Source organism: Zonotrichia leucophrys, chromosome 3, assembly GCF_028769735.1.
Source record: "Zonotrichia leucophrys gambelii isolate GWCS_2022_RI chromosome 3, RI_Zleu_2.0, whole genome shotgun sequence".
Lineage (NCBI taxonomy): Eukaryota > Metazoa > Chordata > Aves > Passeriformes > Passerellidae > Zonotrichia > Zonotrichia leucophrys.
Window position 1 is genome coordinate 74,741,448 of NC_088172.1, and position 21,410 is coordinate 74,762,857.

General features: G+C 38.5%; 1 protein-coding gene across 9 annotated transcripts in view; it reads left to right on the forward strand.

The window, feature by feature from the left end:
- Positions 1-21,410, forward strand: part of PLD5 (phospholipase D family member 5) — a 176,173-nt gene that overhangs the window by 117,882 nt on the left and 36,881 nt on the right. For all 9 annotated transcript variants that reach the window (XM_064708840.1, XM_064708839.1, XM_064708844.1 and 6 more), the window contains one exon: positions 19,549-19,676. In XM_064708840.1, the coding sequence (XP_064564910.1) occupies positions 19,549-19,676 (128 nt within the window). The remainder of the gene's footprint in view (positions 1-19,548; positions 19,677-21,410) is intronic.

The following is a 21,410-nucleotide window of genomic DNA, read 5'->3' on the forward strand; positions in this document are numbered from 1 at the left end:
AGCTAGAAAAGGAGGAGAAATGTTTCAACACTTCCTTCTATTTATGTGGGAATTAATCTAACCTGTGAGGTTAAAAAAAAAACCCCAGAACACAGGCTTTTACAATTTTACTAGCTTTAGTTTCCCTTATGCCTTTTTTAGATTTCTGAGACAGGAAATCTTACAGTATTTAAAATAAATTATCAATATATTTGTGCTCTAAGCTACAAAGGATTGGAGAAAGTTGCTGGTATTTTTTATGAGTTTTGTTGTCATCATCTTTGAACTCTGGAATTGTATATATCATTGTTTGCTCTGGGGTTCATCACATGATAAAGGACTCTGATTTGATCCTAAGCAGCAAACATGTTTTACACCTGAGCCATGGGCAGTAGCATGGACAGAAAGCACATACACAGCCAGTGGGACACTGGGAATTTCATCCTTTCTGGGTCTGCCTTCACCTTGCTAGGTGGGCATGAGTTTGGCTCTTCTTTCCAAGGCAGATTGTATGCACAAGTCAGACTGTCTCCAAGCTGTTCTACTGGATATGAGAGAGAATTGTATTGCATGAAGAGGGTGGAAGAGTCTTGCCTTTCCTTTCAGCAGGCTGAGTGATCAGAATGCCTGGGCTGTGCCCTCATGTGGTGCAGACTGATTCCTAGGGCTAGGATGAGGGATAATTTGGCTGCTGCCCATGGATGTACCTGTTAATGCTACCTGAAGATTCCCTTAAGGTTCCATATTGCTCAGCAACCTTAAGGGAATCTTCAGGTAGCATGCCCTGTCTGCTTTAAGAAGGAAAATAAAATTCCACCAAAGTGGAATTGCTTTAAGCCCATGGGAATGCTTGAAGACCAGTACTTGGTTATCCATATTTTCATGCAGTGTTTTGGCCTTTTTGTACAGGGAACCATGGTAGGCTCCTGTATGGCTGCATCTCAACACAGGTGTCAAAACTATTTGCCAGGCAGTATATTCTGCCAGGCAGATTATTCCAGCACATCTTCCCTTTTTCTAGACAGGCATGCATTGAGTCCCTTGCCTCTTCTCCCCATTTCTGAAGAGTTGTAGAAAGCTGTTTTTATAGATCTTTTCCACCACAATGGTGCGTCCTACCGGCTTCCTCTGCAGCAGCTGTCCCTATTGATTAATAGAGGAGAAGGTTGAAATCTGACTTCAAATGTGGGCTGATGGAGTAAGATAAATTACTTATGTGGAGTGGGGAGCAGAACTGAACTGATGTGGAGTGAAATAAAATTAGTAATTCACAATCGCAATGCTAGTGCAGACATCTGAGCTACCTGTGAACCTGCTGGTTTGTCACCACTCCAGTAACTGGTTTTTAGCCTTTCTATGCTGTCCTGACTTATTTGAGGTAGCTGTAAAGCAGGGGAGCTTGATTACAGAAGTCCAGTGGCTGCAGCATGAAACATGGATTGATTTATTGTGCTAACACATCCCACTGTGTCAGCTGTGGTGACAGGATTCTCTGACTGCTGAGATAATATACATTTGCCAATAATTGCTGGACTGTGGGAGTGTTATTTAGTTGCAAAACTAAGTATGCAAAAATGAGGAAATACTAATCCCATAGCATATATTTATGATAGACTTTAATTACGTTATCAGATTCTGTGTTTTGCACAGAATACCTGGCTGGTACTTGTTGTAATATTAGCATATTAATCAGAGAGTTTTCCTTTATATTGAATGAGAATGCATCAAACATTCAATGCCTAAGGCAGTTGATGTTCATTCAGGGGATATTATTTCTGCTGGTAATGGCTAGAATCTTTTTTTATCTTCATATTTAATGTATGTCTCTAGGCTTTCTTCATTGCACATCTGCCAGATCCTGCACTGAATGCAGAATGATTAATTTCCTCATAGGCCTTTCTGTGCTGTTTCTCACTGTGGTATCTGAGTGCTCTGCAAATACAGTATTAATGAATTTCTTTTACAACATCCCTGTTAGGTGAGGTTTCTTGCTGTTTCTATCTCTTGGGAACAACCAATGATTATTAATGGCAACAAAGGCACCAGAAGCCAGATAAGGGCATTTGTTTTCTATAGTCATAATTAAAATTTTAAAAAGTATATTAGTAATTAAACAAAAATAATCACATGTAAGTTTTCCCAGTGCATGTTGTCGAAATTATTACTGAACAGACTATAAACTGTGATATTTTATAGGATATATGTATATCATACCATGCATATCTCTCTATGACTCTCTTGTGAAAGGTAGGTCTGTCTTTAGACAAAATTTGCCTCATTGTGTAAACAAACATGTTCTTCTTTATCCTCTTTGTACTGTGACAGTAGCTTATTAATGTTTGTTTTCATGGTTATTGTTTTAGCCTTTTCTCAGCTGGGGCTCAGTCTACTAGACTGAAGTGTTTCTTGTAACCCTCCCCCTCCTTTCACATAATTATCTACCAGTCTTTGTTCATCAGTAACATTTGAATAGCACTGTCTCCAATTAGCAGGTTGTTGTATTATTTCTCACGTGTACAGAATCTAAATCCCTTACTAATTGCTATCTTATTTTAGCTGATAGTGTTCATGCTTTTTAAGACATACCAATGGATTTTCCTACTTCAATTTGCATTGCTTCCTTTATTTTCTATTTATTTTTTTCCCTAGTACTCCTTTTTCATGAAGCATTTCTCATATATTTGCAAGGAATATTTTGTCTTTTGTCAGTGGTGGCTGAGGCAGATAAGAAAAGAGGAGTCTGTCCATGTCACAGTGTGATTTTAGGAAAAAATATCTTCTAAGTCCTTTTAGTAATCACTTTTATGTATTAGCAAGGAAACCAGAGAATAATAGGAAGTCATTGTCATAGGCAGGATCCGGTCACTAGATCACATGTGCAGCTGTTATTTACTGAGCAGTCAATGCACATTTGCCCAGGATTACAGTCTTTCCTTATCAGATACAACCAAAACAAAGAAACTTAAAAGGTACATTGTTGTGGAGTGATAAATAAATGAGTAGATAGTAAAACTCTGGAAATTTATTATGCATTAAGTTGTGCCCTTTAGATTACAAATACTAACAGATACCATTCCATGACAAATTTAATCAGGTTTTATCTGGGCAGCTGTACAATCCCTGTATTGTCCTTGCCTTCTTCCTTGCACCAGTGATCATGTGTTGAGACAGTTCAGGGAGCTGATTTGGCTACAGAATGCTTTTTTTTGGGGCTAGCTTAATTGTTATTTGCATTAGATTTCAGGATTACTCAGTGTGTGATCTCACAGACTGGGGTAACACAGCGAACGGAAACACATGGCTGGGCTGGACAAGGGAGGAAGGACCACTGGAACCTGTTTGCAGCAAGTTCAATCTGCCATGGCACCAGAGAGCTCAAGCTCATGTAATGCCAAGGCACTTCTGGAAGTTTGAGGGTTTCCTGAAGAGTCTTTCCTGTAGAGTCTGAACATAAGTGTAGCACAATGGACAGCAATAGTAAATATGTTTTATATAAATTATTAAATGTGTTTAATTCCATATTCTGTCTGCTTCTGTTGGCATACTTAAGGTGCTGTGTAGTGTTAGAGCTGGGTTGCTTGTGGGGCGTGAATTTTTACTGTTGGCCACAATCATGTTGTCTTTCCCTGTCTTCTTGTGGAGGAAAGGAAGATATAAATTTTAATATACTGTAGAAGAACTGAAAGACATTTGCTATGTCATAGAAAAGATGGAGATCATCTGGGAATATCAGAACATTTTTTTCTTATGAAATAAACAGTGAATTTGGTGCTTTTTTTTGAACTAGAGACTTTGTATACTGCAAACCCTTGAAATGTGAAATTAGCCATTCTGGAGAAACTGACTTTTTTTCTGGAAAAGATAAAGCTATAAGACAAAGAGGGAACATTTCCTGATTAGTTTTCTTGGGCCTAAAACTGTTTAGGGTTTAGGTGACTGAAGTTTTTTGACAGCTAGGATAAACCATGATGACATGGATTAACTTTAAGCCCAAAATACTTGATTCCAGTATTATAAAAAATTGTTCAAAATATGGGGGCAGTGGTCTGTAAAGAGATTAGACAAGAGCTATCACTGGCAATTTTAAGAATAAAATAGACAAGCTTCTGTGACGAATGGCCTCATAGATCTGGTGCATGGGAAAGGTCTAGATTGATTTCAAAGCTGGGTGTAATCATTGTGTAATGATTTGGAAGGAGAACATAAGGAGAACATAAACTTATGTGCTTAAGGACATTTATTTCAAGATAAGATGGAATTTTTTTTCAGCCAGAACAATTATTCACTGGAACAACCTTCCTCAGGGACATGGTAGAGTCTCCATCACTGGAGGTTTGCAAGATGTTACTGGACAGGGTGCTGAATAATCTCATATAGGCTTCCTTTTTCCACAAAAAACTGGGTCAGATGGTCTTCTGAGGGCCCTTTTAACCTGGGATTTTCTGATTCTAATTAAGTCTTTAATTTCCTCTTCATGTGAAGATAATGTTGGGAATCAATGTAAATACTCTGCAAAGACTAAGAAGAAAATGCATTCTGTTCATATAATGGGAAGTTAGACTTCAGAAGATGGATCTTGAAGAGATTTCTGCCTGTCCAGATGTCAGTTTTTGCACAATGTATCATAAGAATAATATTATCTGATGCATGTACCATTGGACTGTAAAGAGTGCTCTTGGCAGCTGGTGTTCAATGGATGGTTTTGCATAAGGCATTGAATGGATCTGTAGCTCCATTGCTTTCTTCATACATTTCCTAGGCTGGATTCTCCAAGAGTGTGTGTGAGGGAAGGATGTTAAGATGGAGGAAATTCCTGCAGCAGTACCAAAACCAGAGTGGCTTTTCCTTAGGATTTTTCATGAAGAAGTAAGCAGGATTTTTTGAGGGGTGAGTCTTCCTGAAGAAAGCAAGTAATTTGGGTCTGAGTTTCGTAGAGATAAATAAAAGTGCATGTAAACAGAGGGCAAGAAAACTCTTTCATTCCTTTCAAATCATAAATATTGACATTTTTCTAAAACTCTAAGTCACACTTGAAAATACAAGAGTGTACAAAAGGCAGATAATGAAAATTCCACTGACAACACCTTTAACATCTGATTTTAAAATTCATTTTTAGATTTTGATTTATTATGAATCATGCCTTGTTCAGTTTTTATTTTTCATTTAGACAGCTCGGGTGCAAGAAAATAGTAGATGCAAGATTTGATTTATCTTTTATTCGTTGCTATTGGAGAATGTTTCCTGATACTTTCTCAGAAACTTTAAGCCTGTAACAAGCAATCTTAAAGCCAGTTCCAAGATGGAAGATCTCATTAAGTTCTCTGCCTCTTAGAATGCATAGTAACTTTGGCAGTGTTCTATGTAGTGAGAATTACCAAGCTGAATTCTCAAAGCTAGATGAAGCCCATCTGAAAGGAAAGAAGCAGGTGCTAGTTTTGCATCAGAGATTCAAGCATTCATACCTAACATGCAGAAACTAGGTTTGTTTTTGGAGAAATGTCTTTCTGTTCAGGCACCTAAACTGACTTACCTCAGTTTATGTTGCACAGTGTGCACACATCCACAAACATCTTGATCACAAGGGAATGTTCAGTACTGGTTTTGTGCCTAAATCCCCTGAGAACTCATATGCAACATTTCTTATTTGTTTCAGCTGGGGGGCTGGGTAATGTAAACCCCATCCAGCCTTATGAAACATGACTGAATAGTGCAAGTGGGGACTATTTTTGTTACATGTGTTTCAATAACCAATCTTCAACACAGAACATCTGCCTGAGTTGCAGAAGATGATGTTGAAAATCTTGCTCTGTCTGAAAGTTTCTAATACAGCTGTCTGCCTTACCAGGCACCCGACAGAAAGCAAATCACTTAAGCTAGTATTGAACATCTTAAACTTCTTAAAACTGAGCTTACAGTCACAAAGATTTGAGGGAAGGTATTGTAGTGCTGCTCCTAGTTTTCAGTATTTGATGTTCTAGCTCTTCAGAATTCTTTCTATCTGTTTGCATTTAAAGATTTTACTGTTGATTTAAGATGCTTATCCATTTTCATTTGGGGTAGAAGAAACCTGGCTTCCAGTCCCTACTCTGCTTCTGCTCCTTCTATTGCCTCCAGATATATTTTGAAAGAAATTTCCTAGCTTTAATAGTAACAGAAGTGTTTTAAGATTCTGATTGTAGGACAGAATTTTAAAACTTCATTGGATAACCCATTCTTTCTGTGCAAAAAATGAGGAACTGGTGTAAACAACACATTTTCCATCAGCATTGGCTGCTGCCTAGTTTGGATGTCTTTTAGCTCAAAAAACACAATAAACTAGTGATAATCTGGTTTTTATTATAGGTTCTACAGGAAACTAGATGCCTAATCTGGGAATTAAACTTTCCCTAGATACACAAATATCCTCATTTTAGGCACCACAATAGTTCATAATGTGAACAGATTACTTTCTCTTGTGAGCCTGAAGGACACTAACTTTAAAAAGATTTAGGCATAGCCTGACTTACAGAGTTCTCTAGCAGGGGCAATTTAGCAGTATGAGGCTGTCACATCCACAGCCAATAGAGGGAGAAAAAAAACCAAAACAAAATTCACAATCACTTAAATTCTGAAGGCAGACAGGGCCTTGGGTTGTACTGGCTTGTTTTGCAAAGAGAAAGAGGGAAAAGGTTCACTTAAGCCAAAAATTCTGTCTTTTAGAGCCAGATATATAGCGATGAATTCTGATTCTAAGCTCCACAGCTTCTGTGTCTGTCGACTTAGAAATGTGTACCTTTGCTGAGAGAAATGGCTGTGTACCCAAAGACAGTACCCTCTCATTGGTAATGTGTACTTTGACATTATAAAATATCAGTTGTGCTTTCCAGTATCTGTGGTCACCGCTTCAAAGATGCATAGGTAAATAATAATGCATTCATTTAAATAATTTTTTTCATTATTCAAAGACAGGTGTACTGTGATGTGTATTTTTTAGGGACAGGTGTACTATGAGGTATATTTAAGATGTTAGGTGTTCAGTAGAAACAATATCATAATTCTTCTGCTTTGAAATTTGTAATGGAAAAGGTCTTTCATGGTAGATTGATCAGTATTTTAGTAAATAATTTCAGTTTGCAAATATTACACTCAAATCTGGTACTAAGGTGTGTGTATTCATGGATTTAGTAGCAGTGGGCACTTTTGTATTTAATAAGCTCCAGCACAACTATGAGCATTTGCAATCCAGCGATCTTGTAAACAGCCAAAGTGCTCTTGTCAGGTAGGACCTAGTCAGTCCAACATAGGAGCTTGTGCCACAGGGATTATCTTCAAATCTTGCCTGGTGGTTTACATGCTGGAATGGATTCTTCCCGTATGGCACTAGCTGCTCTGAATTGCTGACACTCTTTAGCACAGAGGAACCAATAACGGATGGCATGAGCAGAAATTAGTTGTGACATTTTTAAAGCATATGGATAGCGTGCAAGTTCCTACCTACAGCTACTGAAAGAGTTGGTAAGAGCTGCCAGGGCCATCTGAGCTCAGAAATCATTCGTTAGGTAGCTGTGCTCCCTTTGCAGAAATTTTGGCATCCCATGCTTTCTCTTGTGTGCAAAAATAGTAATGTTATCTCATCCTGCAAGGGCATGAAGGCTAATGGTCCTAAAAGGGATCCAAGGAAAAGAATTTAATTTTGGTCAATTTTGGTTTGTCCATTTCACGTATCACATATTTCACTTAATGTTCACTGGAAGCCTGACTGTTTCCTTAGAACTGGACCTTGGTCAGTCAAAGCCATGCTGCTGGTATGATTTGGTGTGTTTTGATTGCTGCTGATTTGCAAGCAGGCTCCATCCTTCTCAGCGGGGCTCAGTGTTTTGTCTCTCACCCTGTTCACATTTTTTCTGTCATTTAGACTGAAGTGTAACTTTAAACCTGGGCAGCTTTGGGAAGGCCATCACCTGAAGTGACATGACACAGACACTTGTATTACGTTCTTTTAGCTGCTTCGCTGCTAGCTCAGTTTCTGCTTCAAACCTGGTTAAATACTGTGTGCTCAAAGTTGTACAAGAAGCATTAACAAATGCCCAAACCCAACTGGCAACACCCCTTGGTTTTCATTTGATGAACATAAAATGCTACAATTGTGCTGTACCATGCAAACAAATCTTGCTGGTTTATATAACATTAGTTACCAAGCCTGATCTTTGTAACATGGATTTGCCACTATGATACTGATCTTTCTGGTAATCTCCTATAGCAGTTTTCAAATTAACCTTCACTTCTGCAGCACTTTGGTGCGTTATGAATTTTTACACAGCCTAATGGTTGGAAAGCAAATCACATTAAGATCCTTCTGAAGTTATTCAACAGGAAGCAAAGTTCTCAGAGGATGTCTCTGTTACTCTCCATCTTTTCCATGTCTTTCTGCATGTCCTTACAGAGCAGTTGTTTCTTATGTTTATCCTTGAGAACAGAGTGATTTCAACCCCTTTTTCCATCCTTTGGACAAAATATTAACTTTCTACAGTGTGTAAGCCTTAGTAATTATGTAGTACAGAAATTGACAGTCGTTTCAGTGACTCAAAGCAAAACAGATTCCTGCTCTTGAAGCTTTTAATCTCAGTAGTCTTGTTAGCATTAAAGGGATGGACAAAAGTGCCAGCAGTTATAGGACTACATAATTACTGTACTAAGCTTCAAAATCACTACAAAAGAACATTGTGATGATTGCAATGAGAAGCTTTCATAATAACAGTTCCTAAGCAAAGGACCACAGAGCAGCTGTTCTCAGCCATAAGACAAAGAATTGTAACCAAGTCCCTGATTTGATATTGGGATTTGAAGTGCCTGTGCTGCCTTCTGTTCCTGCTTTCATAGAGATCCCAGTGGGGTCAACTGCAAGCAGTCCAGTTCCACAGCCCCTGTCCTGTGCACTACTGCCATCCCAACTGAACTGGTCCGGCTCTGTCTCTTATTGTCCTCAAGCTAATTCTGTCTGTCCTGTGTGGTTTGGAGTAGAAAAAGAAGTCCTACAGACCTGGTTATCCTCCAGTGCAAAATGTCACAGGGTAGTAATATACCTGTATTCCTGTCCTTCACAGGGAGTTGTTGATATTTACACTGGAGAAATGAAACAATATTTGTTTTGTGGTCTAGTCCCTCTGTGGTGCTAAAACCCTCTGTGATTTCAGTGTGCAGTTACTTTTATTGACTGTATATTGTGTGTGTCCTTCACACAGATAAGAAGATAGAATCTGTGGGGTTGTGGCTTCCTTTTGTTTTGCTTTCTACATTTCAAGTACGCTGTTTGGAAGAAAGTCAATCCATGTTAAAAATCTGCTAACTGACAAGCTATTGATCTGTGTCCCCTAGGTATTTCCTCAAATCAATATATTTTTTCCCCATACACCTTTTGTTTTTTCTGAGTCCACTGTCTGGATTTTTCTGATTTTGGCATCAGGGCATGTCCATTTTTCTCTTTAAAATGCATCTATTTAAATGAATGAAGTATCTAGGTGACCAAGCCAGAATAATGAAGCCCTCAAAAATGCATCTGAAAGACTAGTTAGAACAATAGTAAATCAAATGTGAGACTTCAGCCTGCTACAGCAGAGCTGCAGTGTGTAGTGTATGTGCTTACTTTGATAAAAAAGAGGGTGTAGAAGTGTCTTGTTCTTTCAAGAACCTTGGATTTATGATAGTAAAAAACTCAGCTTCAGTTATTGTTTGGACTAAGAAAGCAAGAAGAAATTCCCTGAGTCCTAAATTGCAACAACCATCAGAATCTATGTTTATTTTGGGGGTATATATAATGAGTTAATACCTGTATAAGTCCTAGCACATGTAAATAATGTTAAATTAGGACCAGTCTGGGTATCCCAAAGCCATGGATAGCCTTAGAACTCTTAAGAAAATGTTTTTCCTTTCCACAAATTTATTTGAAAAAGCTTGAAGAATATACCATACTGCTTATGTAGTTATAAAACAAAATATGTTCCTCAAGTAATTGGAGCAAAAGGGACTGAATGAATAATTGGATAAATATATATGATAAATGAAACAAAGTAAGAGTAGGCAAGGGCAAGAGTGAAATTATGAACTGAGTGTGAAATGGAAGAGAGCAAAGGAGAGGGAGGATGAATGATGTTGGGGGAAAGTAGTGGAGGAAATGAAATCTGAGGGAGGAATGAATCAGATAAAACCGAAGGTCAGAAACTTAAAACTGAGTAATAAATTTGGGAAAAGATCAGAACAGAATGTTGTCACAAGGTGAAGCATGTTATTGGTGGACTTCTGACAACATGGAAAGAAAAATAATTGCCATTTAGATAGGAATGGCCAGAAAAAAATTCAGAGGCTGACTCAGCAAGATAACAAGATAGAATCAAAGGAAGGAGGTGGAGAAAATTGCTTAGAGACAAGGGAGAAGTAGTGAAAGGAAATGTCTATGACACTGTCAGACTCAGATTACTTCTGGCTGTGCCTCTGCTTTTCTTGTATGACCACAGCCAGGTCATCTGGTGCTCTTGGCTTTCAGTAGCCTGAAGATAATGCTTTATTATCTCCGAGGCTGCTCAGAGAATCATCTAATGAAAGTTCAGGAAAAAAAAATAGATTCTGTTATGAAGGTATTGTAAAAATTAAAAGCAGTAGCCACCCAAGGAGGCAAAATCTGCCCTCAACTCTTTGCCTGCCTTGCAGTATCTTACCTTCCAGAACTGAGATTTATTTCTCCTTCAGGAGAAGGAAACTGACAGAACCCAAAGCAGAGCTCCAGATGTCTGAGGAGCACATTTTGAGAATAATGCACAAATGTTGTTACTGCTAGTCAGCATATTTAGAAGAGACTGTTGCCAATACTGATGATTTTAGAATATATAAATATCAGAATGAAATCATGTTGCTAAGTTAAAAAGAGAGATAGGGATAAATAGTCACTGCATTTTTCTTGGTAGAGATTTAGCCTTGTTCATTCATAAAGGGTTGTGATCCTAATTCCTCGTGTGTTAGGATGAAAAATGTCACTGAATTCTTGGATGCTTCATCCAAGAAGTATATAAATAAATATAGTGGTTCATAATGCTAATCCAAGTAAAGAAAAGTCTTCACAAGGAAGTGGGATAAGCAGTGTGCAAGTTTACTAATCTCTCCATTATATTTAAAATTACTTTCTTTTATAGTAAAAACATATGCAATTATACTTAGGGAAAGAAAGAAAGCCACAATCCTACTTTAATAATGTTTTTACTGATTGTATTATAGTCTTCCTTTAAGTGGTAATATGCTTTGTCGCCTGAATCAACTAAGTAAGAAAATTACTTTTCCCAATCTCCAAAGCAATCACTTTTATAGCTTTGTCTAGTAAATGAGCTCTCCAATAATGAAGGGCAAAAAAAGATGTGGATTTTTTTTTTAATATTCTAGCAAACTTTGTTGTATATGAGTTCTCTTACAGACTCTACTGAATCATCAGACTCTCAGAGCAGATTTGTACTAAGAAAATGCTATTTAAAGAAATGCTGAGTTCTGCTAAGGGGAAAGAATTGAACTGATCATCAATGCTCTTATTAATCAAAATTTTATTTAAAATTTTCTATTATTTGATCTGAAATACTTCAAATAGCTCAAAAAGAAGTAAAAATTGATGTAAAAATACTGATATCAAAGTCAAGGCAGTAAAAAATGAGGATTTTTCTCAGGTTTGCTACTTCAAGCAGCAGCACATGTTAAAAGAGGCAGAAATGTTTGCTACTGTTGATAAAATTACTAGAAGGAAAGGAAAAGCTGTTTGGAGCTTCTAAAATTACACTAAATTCTTGTGCATGGGCTCAATTCAATTTTTTTTAAGACAGACTAAAATGGGAGCCCTAAACTTTGGCCCAAACAGTAAGAGATTTTTTGGCAAATGCAGGACAGAAATCCCTGGTTTCAGAGGCCACATCTAGGTTGGAAATGTAGAGTTGAGTATGTCTTTTTGTGTCTTGTCCTATGTAGTGAGCTATACTGTTGGCGGCTGGCATTTTCTGCTGGGTGGCAGCAAATGCCTCTCAAGGACATGCTGATGCCCTGGACTTCCATCATGGAAAAGGTCAGAGATCTGTAGTTATATGAGCTTATTCCTTCTTGGCAGTCTAAAATTCTGTGTATAGGTGAAGTAAACACATCCATGCATGGTTTATCAGGTGTGAGGATGGCGAGGCATTGGAGAAGGTTGTCCAGAGAAGTTGTTGATGCTTCATCACTGGAACTGTTCAATGCCAGTTTGGATGGAGCTTTGAGCAACCTGGTCTTCCATCTGCTGGAAGGTATCCCTGCCCATAGTAGAGGGTTGTGAACTAGGTGACCTTTGAGTTCTCTTCCAGCCCAAGCCATTGTATGATTCTATTCATGGGGGAGGTCAAGTGTTCTCCTGCTGTGTCTGTTCTGTGGGTAAAGAGGGGAATCTCTATCTCTGTGCTGTCATACTTGTGTTGGCCACTGGCTGTTTGCTGGTGAATCAGAAGTGAGGTGTAGCTGGGTGGGTATTACAAGTATTACAAAGAAATACTGTCAGGCCTCTCTTTTGTCTGGCCTGTGAGATGGGATGGGAAGCACTTTGGTTGAATTTCTGGGATTTTTCTGCTGAGTAAATCAAAAGGGCCCAGCAGGCAGCACAAAATGCATTCATGTGGGGGAGAGCTAACACTCCCACTCTGAACTATAGCTGCAGCTGGGTACTTAGCTGAGAAATCAGTGTTTTGATTACTTGGGTAGCAACAAAGGCCAACATTTGACTTCTTCAAAGCCAGTGTAAGAGTATATTTAGATAAATGTTACTTTGGGAACTAACTAACTCCCAAGATGCCATTGAAGTTAAATCAGCAATTGCAAGAAATTAATTCTGACCTTTCCTTTGTTCTCAAAAATCTGTCATCCTGTATCCAGTCAGCAAGCTCTGCACACATGAGGGTCCCTCATGGGTCTTTTCTTGATTTTCTGTGTCACTGTCGACTCCTGTGTAAGTACATGGGGAATGCCAACACAAGAAAATGCTAGAATTGCCTTCTTATCTCTTTGCACAAGACAAATGATTATGCAAGATAAAAGGCAAACAAATTTCAGGCTTGCCACCTGAAATTACTGAGGTCTGATTTTGAGAGGAGTGGAGGTTGAGGCTCTGTGGGTGTACCTTTAAATGGCAGCACTGGCAGAAGCAGTTCCTGCATCTTGTTGCACTCAGCCACAGCCACTCATTCCCACACTTGCTCTCTGCCTTCAGCTGTGTTTGAAAAAGTTGTTTACTGCCATGTGGTGAGCTGGACTAGTGAATTGTTCTACATTTGAAATACCTTTCTTTTTTAAATTTATGTTTAACCTGGATCCATTTTCTGATCCAAATGATTCCCTGAAAAAGCTCCTTCAGCACATCTGAGGAGGCAGTGGAGGGATGCAGAAGGGCTGCTAAAGATGACATCTGTTCATGTTACTATTTTCTGGGGTAATTTGTGTTGGTTTTTTGGGGTTTTTCCCTTTTTTAAACATGACAGTTGTAGTTCTGTAATACTTTGGTTTCAGAGAGAGCTGGGATTTGTAATGCTCATTTGTCACTATATTCCTTTTTCTTCCTGCTCTTTCCTGTCCACATTCTCAGCTCTTGCTTCCACAGCTGTGTGGCTGGAGCAGTTTCTGGGGCTGTACCACCTCACAAAAATTATTTCAACCCACTGACTGAGTAAAAAACAAAGCAAAAAAGCAATGGTGAGTGTAGAGGATATTTACTCCCCTGATCCTCCAGGGCAGAGCCCATCAGCATGTTGCAGTCTGCTGGGGAGGGAAGGGAGCCAGGAAGAAGCTGGCACAGGGCCTGGAGAGGGGGCTGGGAAGTCAGCTGGAAGCGATGGAGACCTCTCTTCTCACGTCCTCAGCTCCACAGGGAGATCCTTGACTGCAGCCTGTCTGCTTAGGAGAGCTCTCTTGTAGCAGCCTTTCTTCCAAGCTGCAGCCAGACGGGGACACGTGAGCTGGCTGGGGAGCGTGCCAGTGGAGATGAACAGCAGCACCACACAGGAGGCAGAGTGACTGTGTCCCTGAACACCCACACCACAGCCCCAGGCATGTGAGCCCATCCACTGCAATCCCAGTGAGTGCTGCAGGCACCTGCGTCTTTCCAGAGAGAGTCCAGAGGGGCTCATGGAGCTTTGGTCACAGATTCCTCTCCTGGGCTTTGATTTTCTCAAAATTATCTTTGTGTCAGTGACCTCAGATGATGTAAAACAAGACAGTAAGCATTACAGTTAATTTTTGTGAAAAATACCTACATCAGAAACAGCCCGGTTTTCCTAAAGGCAGTTTTGAGAAGCCACATGTGCACACAGCTTATGGCTGATTGTACATAGGGAGGAAGTGTTTCTCATGCAGGTAGGTTTGAGTCTAAGATGGGCCAAGATGGCATGAATGTAAATATTATTGCAAAAGCTTTCTGGAGATTACTTGGACTTGTGCTAGAATGTAATTTCTTTGAGTAATTATGATCTCATTTTTCATATGTGTGACAATTGAATATAGAGCTGCTAGAGAAAAGACAGCAAGGTTTTGATTCTAGGCTGCTTCTTTTTTAAATTATTGTGTCTTTAGACTGATGAATAGCACATAATCCTAGAGTGGCAGGATTCAGTCCTGGCAATTTTTTAAAAGGATGGGGGATATGTGTTAGCGAGAGAGAAGCAGAGGGCAATATAAACAAAACGGCTGATTCAAAGTTAAGGTATTACCATCAGAGATTTCCCTAAAAGTCCTTGAGTGTTCTCTTTTAAAATAAATCTGAATCATTAATCTTTCTGGACCAGGCATATTTTTAAATTGCATTTCAAATCCAATATTCCATAAACACAGAAATAGTAAATAGTCTAGTTTATCTTTTAATCATTCAGAGACTTAGTAAAAATAACTTTGTTTTCAAGTTGTGCATTCTTCTGCTTTTGTATTTGTCCTCTTCTGAGTGGTGGCAGGTCACACTAATGGGGCTTCTGGAAGAAGTCCATACTTTTTGCAATCAGTTGAGGAAAAGCTTGAAAATTTATGGGGAGGTGATCCTCCACCTGGATCGCTTGTGTCTAACCCAAATGAGACAACTACTGTACCACTTGTGACAAATTGCATTGAAAACTCTGAATTTTTGTCTCAGTAGAATAAAAGTTATATTTATTCATGGGAGTACTTTGTGCTAAAGATTATTATCAAAAGCAAATAAATGAAGTTAAAGCATATATTACAAAATGTAGAGAAAGAGATATTTGTATCTATACAAATAAATAACTCTGGCTCTCCTTTTACTCCTAAAGTTCTCCCCCTTATCTTTCTTCTTCTCTGATTGTAAAACCACTGTAGTTAAAGTAAGAAAGTTGTGAAGGCAGAAGAGCAATTTTAGGCACGGTGCAAGCAAATGCAACTTCTGTTTCTTGGGCGTTATGTTTGCTAACTCCAGAGTAAGTTTAGCCTGTAACTGGTACTGCTGAAAACTGTGGCAAGCAGAATTTGCATGTTTGCTTTCAAGGCAGCTGTGATAATAGCAGCCTAAATAGTTGTTCTTTCTCAGTCTTCCTTACAAAAATTATTTACTGCATCCACCAATGAAGGAACTTGGCATAATGATGGCCTCAGTACAGGGACAATATCCTAAGCTGCTCACAGGTGTTGGATCCAAAGCCTCAAGAAAGTGACAACTTCCAAAGAAGGTGCACCTTCTCCAGACTGTTCATAAACTTGATGTGGAGGCCAAGTGGCAGCCCTGTGAGTTCTGACCTCCTGCAGTCTCTCCAGTGAAGAAGAACATCCCAGTTTATGTGACTGGCTGGTGACCTTGCTTGAGCAGCAGGAAAATCCACAGCCACCTCACAGCTGTGACAGGAATGTGGCAGATTCATGACAGCATCTATGTGATGAGCTCTTGATCAAAGGGTCCTGCTTAGAGTTTAGTGCTTTGCCTCAAATATGTAAAAAATGTCCTAGCTTTAGGTTCATAGAATCATTAAATGGCTTGGGTAGAAAGGGACCTTAAAGACCACCTAGTTCCAGCCCTGCTGCCATGGGCAGAGCTTCCAGTAAACCAGGTTGCTTAGAGCCCCATCCAGCCTGGCCTTGAGCACTTCCAGGGACAGCACATCCACAACTTCTCTGGGCAACCTGTTCCACTGCCTCACCACCCTCACATTAAGGAGTTTCCTCCTAATATTTAATTCAAACTTACTGTCTTTCAGTTTGAATTCATTCCCCTTTGCCCTTCCTTCTTTCCAACATGCCCTTGGAAAAAGTCAACCTCCGTCCTTCTTGTAGGCTCCCTTCAGGCACTGGAAGGCCACAATTATGTCACCATGAAGCATTCCCTCCAGGCTGAATAATCCCAATTCTCTTCAAGTTCCTATTCTTGAAGTCAAGCTTGCCCTGTAGCTTTCAGACATTGTTAGTGAAGTATCTGAGAGCAGGCTAGACCAAACAGGATGTTGCAAGGCTAGAAATTGTAAATGACATTTGCTTGGCCACCCCTCTTCTTTGGGATTACTTTGGGAGTTGGATTTTCATTTTTTTTTCCTATGGATGAAAAGTCAATCTTTCTTGCAATGCTACTGATACCTTCTGTGTTCTTCCTCCATTATGAGACAAAGCTAGAGGCTAAGTTGTTGTCTGGCACTTCCCAGGAGCTTTGTTGACATCACATGCAGAAGGTCCAGGCTCTCAATGGCAGGATCCCCTCCATGCATCCCAGACTGCATCAGTCATCTACCTTACACAGTGCAAAAGAATTCCCCACCTAGAAGAAAAAGTACTCAGATAAATGTCTGTTATTTACAATATGCTTTGATCCCTGCAGTGTCTCTTTTTTTGTGAGCTTTTTTACTGCAGAAAATGTGTCATCTGTCCCAGCCCTTAGAAGGCACAATTTTAAGGGACAGACAAATCCACTTGAGTTTTAAGTGACAGCACTGGTTTTCTGTAAGTTCTCAACCTGAATTTTAATCTCCAGTGAAACAAAATAGTTAGATTTATTTGGCATGTTTATTAGCAATCAAGCCTACAAATGTGCCCTTCTGGTTGAACTCAGTAGACTCACAGCTTTGTGTAATTGAGACTGCAGCATGACAGAGAGTTCTGTTATGGCTTCACATATTGATCAGTCCAATTTAATGTCCTCATGGGACCTGAACCACACTAGGGATGGTGGATTGTGTTGAAGGCTTGATTAGCCTGTTTTAACAAAGCATCTCAAGGGCTTCTGGAACGCAGGCAATTATCAATACTGATACACATTTCCTTTCTTCAAAAGGTAGAGGCTCATTAATAGGCTGCACAACAGCTACTGTTTGCAACAAATGACTTTTTTTTTTAATTAAGGAGCTACTGCTTCCTCACCTGTTCACTTACTAGTTGGCTGTTTCCAAAAGGAAAAGAAATTGGGTTGCAGGTTTTGATCTTACTGGTATATGTGATAGCAGTATCTTCTGCTCTGCTATATTCACTGTTTTGGTAATTGAAGCCTAGATTATATTTTAGAGTAATAGTCCCATCCCACTGCTTCTGCCCATGTCTGGGCAACCCACGCCAACAAATTCTGGTGTTTTACAACTTTTGAAATTTGTGTCAAGTTACTGATGATATCTGCTTTTTTTAATGTTAGTATTATTGGTTAAATAGTCTCCTGTTACAGCTTCGGCAGTCAGCATTTTTGTTTGTCACCGAATATTTCAAAAATGTTTTTAAATAGTCCTTTTTTTTAGGCTCTCATTTATGAGAAGGAAGCTCATTGTTACTTCCTATTGTTTTATCTTTACTATGCAAAAATCCTAACATTTCATTTATAACCTTTTTGGTGTAGGTGTGTTGTGGGTGTTAAATTCATACTGCTCTTTAATGCTGCAAATTGGGTGTATGGAGAGAAAACATCATCAAGGCAAACTGCTTTGTTAAACCGGATGTTAAACACAGTTTTCGGATCACTAGCTGGAAGTTTAGGGCCTTACAGAATGGTCATCCTTAGCTAATAGCAATTGGTTTTGTTTTGTTTATTCACCAGGAAACAATTTAAACCGTTTAATAGCAGCTATTGTGTTTTCTGATTTCTTTTCCATTTCACACTCATTTTCTCAATAATTAGCACAGTTCTGTTCGTTAATGCATGAATTGAAAGCAGCAGCAATACATTGCAAGGAAATTGGAAAAATCTTTGTTTCAAAGCATAGATGAGTGTGGGTGAGTGAAACGTACAAAAAATTGGAAAGGTAGCTGGGTTGCACCAAATGCAATTGACCAATGAGCCAAAGTCTGTAATGTGCTCAAAATGTTATTTTGCATGTTTGCTGCATCATGGTAAGTGGCCCCTTTACCAGGTTTTTCATCTTTTCTTGATGTCTGAATTTTTAGAATATTTTTTTCAAGGAAAGTTGCTGTTTTCATAATAATAAGGAAATATTTAGCACTGGTAGCTGTTGCCTAAAATTGCAAGTCAACTGTCTCTAAGGAGATGAAAAATAGGAAATTTGATTAAAAGAGATACATTTTAGTTCTCTATCTATCCTGGAATTCTTTAAAGTTGTGAGTCATTTTCAGCCGTTGCTGGAGTTCATGGAACTGGAGGCCCTATGAGTGTTTACTAGGAGATGGTTGGTACCATCGCTGTCCCCCAGGCTGCTGTTTACTGTCAGTTCTTTTCCTGCTTAGTCATGACTGAAATGTGAAGATGAGTGGGTTACTGTAAAATGCCTTCAGCAGTGATTAATTCAGATTAATCACCTAATTTTGCAAACACTGGAGCACTGAAAGAACAGTGATGGTGTGAGAAATCCCCCAAACTTACCTAATATTAAATACATTCCGGATTTAGTTCTGCAAACATACAGATGGGGCCAATTCAGACATTCCTAGTGATGCAATGGAGCCAGCAAGGAGTGCCTTTGATTTCAGTGGCCTATAGTCATTAATAAAACTGTGCCATTGAGAGTGGTAGGTTGAATGTCACACATTAGCAGGATTAAGAGCAACTTCAACATAATTTTAGGGCTTTGCTTATTTCTTTAATTCTCCACCCATGTTTCTCTTGTTGGGGTCTGTTATGTGCCACAATCACTGCGGATACCTGCTCAAACCATTGCACAGGGGAGGAGGAGCAGAGTAGAGTCTGCTTTTTAGGCAGGGGTTTTAATTGCATTCATATTTTAAAGGTCATTACTGCAATATGTGGTTTATGCTAGAGAATAGAAATTTAGAAATGAACTATTTTTAGGAACATACAGTGCTGGGGAAAAAAATAGATTATTTGATTCTAAAGTAGAAGGCAATTATGTAAACATTACAACACATGGGAATGTTCCCTATACCTGGGACATGCATTGCATAAATATTTCTTCATAAAACTGAAATAGATGTTAATTAAAGTTTAAAGTATTGGGACAGTAACAATGTTTATCATTGCTTTTAAACCTTAACGGTATGTTTCATCATGCCCCTCGCTAATTTTGGAAACTGAGGCTGTAAAATGTGAAATCTTTTCTTCTTTTAATAATGTAAAATATTTCATATTAAGTAATGCCATTTATTATTTTATCCTTAAATCTCTAGGTGCTGAAGTGTTGTATATGAACATGTCAGCATACAATGAAGGTCGGCTTCAGTCTTCGTTCTGGATTGTTGATAAACAGCACGTATACATTGGAAGTGCCAGCCTGGACTGGAGATCGTTGGGACAGGTAACTGAATTGAAAAACTAATCCTATACCCTTTGAGAGTACAATGAGAAAAAAAAGTAACATTTTGAGGACACTTGGATAGCTCTATTTTCCAATAGTTTACTGGCAAAACTGCTGGCATCAAAAACTGTACTGCCACAATATTGATGACTCTTCTGTGCTGGCAAGAATGTACTACTATAAATTTTGCTTCCTTTTATTATAATAGCTGTCTTCCATGGTTATGCTTGAATTTTAAATATTTGATTGTTTTTTATTGATTTCTGTGATGGTCATTGTATGTTCCAGTTTACTTATTTAAAAAAAAAAAAAAAAAAAGGGAGCAAACCTATTGGTTAACAAACCACTTTGGAAGCTCTGTTGTAATATCATGGGCAAGATGTAGTGCCTCTGATTTGCCATTTAACAAAGCAAACCCCAGATATGGAAAGACTTCCAAATGGATAGTGGGTATTATACTGGAATACCCGCTACCTTTGGGGATGGTCAGATTTATGGGTATAGAATATCAAATAGCATAATGCTTTTGAAGGCTGAATGTATTAGAGAGAATTCCACATTTTTATTTCTCATAAACATGACAGTTGAAGCAGTGCTAAGAACTTTGTGCAGTCTGTGACCATTTTGAGGAATTCATCAGTAACACAGCTTATTTACCTTTCTGTAGGTATGTGTGCTTTTTTTTGTTTCTGCAACAGTTTCAGGATTATTCGTGGCTGTCATGTTCATTTTTGCTATATACCACTGACTGTGTGAGTCTGCTTTCAGCCACACTTATGGAGTGAAACCTGTACTTTGAGATCCCAGTAACTGAAAAGCACAACAGAGAGGGAAAAGCAGCAGTCCTAGATAGTTATTAGTTGCTATAAAAAAAGCTTGCTTTCTAAATGTGATCAGAGTCTCAGAAACACAGGAATAATTTTGAACATGATAATCTTCTAATGATTTTGTAAAGAAGAACGTGCGTCTCGCTTGTGCTGAACTTTATAATATTTGTTTTCAGCTAAGACTGGAAATCTGACTAAAAGCAAATTAGCCAATTTAGTAAAGAAAGTGAATAAATGCATTTTTGCTCCTCTTATGATATTAATTTACTTAAAATGTATGTTTACAAAGGAATCTGGAACAGTGGTAGAAAAAACAATGTTGTTAGAGAAAATCTTGGAAAAGAGGATGTTGTATTTCCAGGCAATGCAATAAAATACAGTTTGGGCTTTTGGACAGTTCAGAAAATGTTTTTACATTATCTCTGGCTCATGAGCTAAACTCTTCTGTCATAACAAAATAGCTCTTCATAGGATTTATTTAGCTTATAAATAGTTTGTCTTTGAAGCCTCTTCTATTTGGGGGTTTGAGTACCAGTGAAAATAATAAATGTGGGGGAAAGAAGCACATTTACCACACAGATAATTATATTATTTATATATTGCTTATGTATTTATAATCTTCATCACAGATTATACGATTCCATATAGGTTTACTCTTCTCATGCTGAAGTAAATCTTAAATCTTGTAACATACTTGCCTTAAACTTTGATGCCAGTTACTTGTAGGCTGGTGTTTCAAAAGTGATTCCTTGATGTTAATTTTATCACTCTTTCCTGCATGCATTTGGACTTGTTTTAATCTTATTGTCATATAACAGTATATTTTTATATGTAGTTTTAAGATGAAGCTCAGAGGAATACTTGTACAATGCAAAAAGAAATCTCTCTGCATTATGGTAAAATAGAA